We start from the raw sequence: 5,909 nt of genomic DNA, 5'->3' as shown, positions 1-5,909 counted from the left end.
GAAATATTATTATCTATACGCCAAATCAAAAAATTAAAAATATGATTTATCCTCATGTTAAATGTTAGGCTAGTATTAGGTAACCAAATTTAACACGGATGCATTTTGCACGGACAACGAAAGTCACGGGGTTTAAATATTATATACATATTAAACATAATCAATCTTATTATGATGAAGGACGAAGGGGGTGTGAAATCATTAAATTGTATGTAAGGGGAGGGCATGTTCCTCAAAAGGTTTAGAACCCTTGAATTAAATAATAGTAAAAAACATAGTTATGATTTTTTTATTTCTTTTTATTATAAATATTTATCTATTAAATTGCGTAAGTAGGTACCAATTTATAAGTGATTAGTTTTCACATTTTATTTTTGAATCACATAGCAACAGATTTTAAAAATAAATGTATTTTGTTTGTTAAGGAATACAATAAAAAACTAATAATAGACCCAAGGTAGTTTAATTAATAATTAAATATTGTCAAACATTTTAAAACGTAATATTCCTAATAATTATAATTAATTCATGTAATTTATACTAACATAGTATAAGCGTTTACAATATGTCAAACTATATTCATCTAATTTCACACATTGCATGCTGGATTAGGTCTTAAGATAATTAAAATCTATGTATATATTTATAATAACAATTAATCCATGAATTAATTTATTTTATTTCATGTTGTAGGTTATTGTTTTGAACGAAGTTATCTATTCATAAAGAATATAAACCATGATGTAAGTAGAAACTCATTATTTATTTAATACTTATTAAATTAATTTAAATATTTATAATAGACATCACGTTAATACAATTACACACAAATACAGATCATTATAAAGTATAAATTCTTATAGTATAATAATATAATATAATTAATTTAAATATTATATTTCTATTTGATTTTAATATTATGCTGTACATTTTAATACATTATTTTTCTATTTTGTATTAATACACTGTGTAATTTCATTGTACATTTTAATTACTTTTTAAGTCATGTATAGACAATAACCATTTATGTAATTTCAGTGTCAACTAAAATACATTAATCACTAGTAGTTTATGTAATTTAAAGCAAGTTAGTGGATTTAACTAATATATAAATTTGGTCTTATGTTTTACATTTATTTATTTATATTTTATACTTAAAATATAGTGTTTGACTTCTTTCATCGAATTATTGTTTATCCAATTTGATGACTGCACCCGTAAACCATTAAATAGTATACATTATATTATTTTTATTACTTATTATTGTCGGTTTCATTATAGATTTGTGAGTATATTTCAGGTGTTATTTGAATGTCGTCATTATCTTAATGACATGCAATATAATGGTTGACTGCGCGCCAAGGGCTCCTGAAATTATAGAATGGAACGTCCAAAATCACTTTTGTGGCTCAGCCATCCCAATTGTTATGGGGCTAATTTGCAAACTCCCAGAGTCTAATCCTGTACAGGCTGAAGTACAGGTTGAAGGTAAGTCCATAAAGCAGTATAATTAATTATCGCATTTTTGTTCGCGTTTTATTATTTGTATTGGATCTATTGAACATTAATTCAGAACCGCTCTTATAGTTGATTAACTCTTATTTTGCAAGACATCGCTTAATAGTAATCTAAGGATTACGTAACACTTTGTACGAGCATACGGAGCACATATTTCTATTATTGAGCAGTAATTTAATTTATCACTTAAGATTACCCGATTTAATATAATATAATGGATTTCTCATTTATCTCGGTATACCAGCTGGTTATTCAGTTTGACTCAGTTAATAGAAGCCGAGAGAAAATAATCAAAGATTAGTTTTAATAATAACATAGAATCATTGTATTCATAGATGAATCTAGAAATTCATAGCAAGGTGTGCCTTTAATTCAAAAAGGCCCTCTGTAGTTAATTTTTATTAGTTTAGATGCTATTTTTCATGCTGTAAAATACACATGTAATGTTTAAAAATTAATCAATTTAATAAACTACAACTATTGAAAAGTTCAATATATGTTACTCAATTATTTTTACTCGTATAACCTTTGTAACTGAAACGAGTATTATGGACCCTACACACGTTTATACGAGTCGCAGGGTGTGCACTGGCACACTATGATTGTATTGTACACTGTATCATTACATCATAATCTTATATTATGTTATCTAACTGACTAATTCCCTAAACATTTTCTTGATACTTTCGATCGAATAAAATAATAACTATAACTTTTTAAGTAAGAATTAGTAAAATAAATATTAACATAGAATATACTGTTCTAATACATAATTGTTGATTAATATTAATAGGTGTATAACAGTTATTATATCATTTTATAACAATGAAAAAATATTAATTATTAATTACTAATTGGTAGTAGGTATGTACGTAGTGTAGTAGATATTAAATGGGTACCTAATTATCTAATTATAATGCAATAAATAATGATAATAATAATTTTGATCTATCAGGAGTGTGACTTCTTGTACCAAAGTAATTAATATCCACTATCAATTCCTTAACTTCAAGATCACTATCTAGGAGATAACTATCTGAAGAATTACCACCGATAAACGAAAGCAGCATACTATATATACATAACTAATGGAAAGGGCTCTCGTGTTGTACTATAGGTTTTAGCACTCCCATACATTTTACCATGGACATATTTATGTATAGGTACTTATTTATTTCAGAGAAAACTGACGTGGGTAAGCTACTTACTCGTAAAGTAAATAAACTTGATTTTTCATTATTTAAAATACGATTGCTATCATATTAATCAGAATAATACTTCTTCCAATATACTTTATGCATTACTTATCTCTGTTGTTAGATACTACCATTATTCAAGAGAGTCGAGTACGGCGTGGTATCGTTGATGACTGCTGTAGGAGTGCTTGTACTCCAATTTACATGCAATCATATTGTCACGAAGAGCTAGAAAGGTAATCCTAACCTAAATTAAATTGTATTTATTTTGTAGAGGGTGAAGGAGGTTACATGTAATTTTCTTAGACAAAAATAATTTTGAGATTTTCATTATTTGATCAGTAAATTATAATATAATTCAATATCAAAATTTTTCCATTTTATAAGAGTAAAAAAATAACAGGAAATTCATTTTAGAAAAAAATGTTTACATTCATCATCATTACACGCTTGTTTTAGTTATTTAAATACAAATAATTAAAAATAATAATAATTAATTATTATATTACCATCATTTTTTTTTTTTTTAATTAGAAAACTTGTATATATATATATATATAAACATTTTAAATATTCATAATACTACATTTTCAACAACAACAAATTGTATTTTTAAGTAATTCTGTTTACATTTTTTTCATCATAATGTTTTTAATGGTTTTAATTTAAGAGAACATTACATCCGCGTGTGCTGTCTTTGTTTTACTTACTTAAATCATAGCAAATTTTCGTTCAGTAGAATACATTTTGTGATGTTAGCTTTAAATTTAGAGTAAATTTATCTATTATCAAATTTAAAGCTAAGAATATTATATAGAAAATGTCATATGGTTTTATTGTTATTATAGTTTTAAAATAAGTTATAGTTATGTAAAATATTACAACTTTAAAATGATATCAATATAAGCGTGCGACATTTTCTAGATAATATTCTTAGCTTTAAATTTGATCATAGGTAAATTTACTTTAAAGTTAAAGCTAATATCCTAAAATGTGTTCTGCTGAACGCAAATTTGCTATGACGTGTGTGAATTTCTTAAGTATAATTATTTTTATGAATTATAGGATTAGCACAGATCAACCGATTATCAACTACCATAGAAATTGAAGAACACCTAAAATAACAATGCCAAAAGAAACAACTTCAACAACAGCAGAAGGTACCAATGACTATTTTAACACTAGCATCAATAACTACAACTACAAAGACTTCAAGGTTTAAGATCCCCGATGGACAAAAGCAGTGTACTAAATGTCATCATCTGTTTTCTTGATTAAAAACAAATTATTTTAATTAATATAAATATTTTTTTTTATAATAACCTACATTTTCTTTGTATTTAAAAAAAATGTAATAAAAAAATTACATATAGATAATTTACCAAAGAAATTTCCTAAAAAAGTACTCGATACTCCATTGCTATATAGAATGGACTAATAATAGGTATGCTATCAAAAACATCGATAGTTACTAGGTACTTAGTTATTTACCGTCTACCTATACGTTTAATTAAATTATTTGGATATATTAATCTAAATTATGGTGATTTTTATTTTAAATATCTGTGTAAATGAATATTCTCTATTTATCTCAATATTAAATTACTATAATAATTTAGAGAATTAAAATATTTTGGTTGAAATGACTATTATTTTTTATTTTAGTTAGTATTCAAATTTGTAAATCATAGCATATTGTAACGAAATTATTATGAAAATTCTAACTACCATATAAAAATAATATCAAAGACAGGTTCAATATTTAACTTTTTACAGCCTTATGTTCAAAATAATTTAGGGAGAAATATGATATTTTGGTAGTGGAAAATACCAGTGTTGAAGTCTGTGACGAAGTACCGTCATTCATTACCGTTACCAATTATGTTTACTGTCATCGTGCCTGATGGACCATACATGTATAGGGATCCCATTCATAAAACGTTTTAACATGATTTTTACTTAAGTACATAAAATGTTGTAAGTTATAATATGTTTTATCACTTTATTTTCCATATTTTGACAAAATGTTTGATTGTATCTTCTACAAGTATAAAAACATACTAAGACTTAACAGAAGATGTTTTATAAATTTAATAAATTTTAAAACCCACATCATTGTATCATATAATATTTTGTTTGTCAGTATTTTAATGTATTTTAGGTAGGTACTAAATAGATTGTTTGCGCCACAAACGCTCCTACACAAGAAGTTGGCACCTGCGAACTTGCACCCACATTAGATTGATTAGAGCTTAACTACCAGATGATAATACATAAAATTACCGACATACATGAAATATTTATTTTGCCCACTTTTAAATACCTTTATAATAATAATAATCACTCACCGGAGATGAGCCGTCTATCTGATTGAAATAAATAATAACAAATTAAATACAAAATAATGTATGCATATACAGAGACAACTGCTCATAACATTATAAAAAGGGGAATACGGGGATGATGAGCTGGTGAAGTCTTTAGCTGACAAAAAGATCAACGATGTTTTGGAATCGAGCTGGTTTGATTGCTGGATCTGAAATTGTATCCAACAAGGTAACTGCAAACGCCTCAATCAATAGACCTGACGTAGAATAATAATGCAATCAGAGGTGAGCCTTAGGTATACGGACAGTACATAATAAATAGTAATTTAACTAAAAAATGTAAAAACCAATAAGATCATGTGAGCTACGATAAACACGAACAATTGTAATATTGTAATAAGTAATAATTAGTGTACGGATGTTGTTGTATTTGCAACATTTTTTTACTTTTTCGTTTTACTTTTACAACAACAACAACCATGCTCTGATAATAATATATAAAAACGTCAACACGAACTGATAACGACAAAAGACAATCAAAATGTCTGACAACGGCGACCGACACAACGCACAAAGGCACGGGGGTAGTGGTTTAATCGGGGCGCGAATATAGATATTTGATTCAGAATATCACATACCATTATATAAGTATATAAAATGTTTCATATGATACAATAGCAAAATTCATCAGAATCACTCTAACTAATCATCATTTTCAACTACCTAAGTGACTGCCATTTAGTGTGGACGGTACTAAGCAGCACATGCACAGGGGTTGTTAACTAGCATATATGGAACTAAGATAGTTGAGTAGACTAAAGTCGTACCAACCCACAATAATTATTGTAAAAATGATGCACGTTGCAGT

The 5,909-nt window shown here is 26.7% G+C and overlaps 1 protein-coding gene across 1 annotated transcript; it reads left to right on the top strand.

The window, feature by feature from the left end:
- Positions 1-692: 692 nt before the first annotated feature.
- On the top strand, positions 693-3,863 carry LOC113560202 (insulin-1-like). Its single transcript, XM_026965962.1, has 4 exons — positions 693-743; positions 1,301-1,488; positions 2,839-2,950; positions 3,780-3,863. Exons 1-4 carry the CDS (start codon positions 739-741, stop codon positions 3,820-3,822), a joined length of 348 nt encoding a protein of 115 aa, XP_026821763.1. The 5' UTR covers positions 693-738; the 3' UTR covers positions 3,823-3,863.
- The last annotated feature ends 2,046 nt before the right edge of the window (positions 3,864-5,909 follow it).

This window comes from Rhopalosiphum maidis, chromosome 3, assembly GCF_003676215.2.
Source record: "Rhopalosiphum maidis isolate BTI-1 chromosome 3, ASM367621v3, whole genome shotgun sequence".
NCBI lineage: Eukaryota > Metazoa > Arthropoda > Insecta > Hemiptera > Aphididae > Rhopalosiphum > Rhopalosiphum maidis.
This window is presented reverse-complemented; position numbering and strand designations above follow the sequence as displayed.

Excerpts from the sequence above, each read along its gene's own strand:
- LOC113560202 (XM_026965962.1), top strand. Across the intron at positions 1,489-2,838 it reads GGCTGAAGTACAGGTTGAAG|ATACTACCATTATTCAAGAG; the intron begins GTAAGTCCATAA and ends CTCTGTTGTTAG. Across the intron at positions 2,951-3,779 it reads TGTCACGAAGAGCTAGAAAG|GATTAGCACAGATCAACCGA; the intron begins GTAATCCTAACC and ends TATGAATTATAG.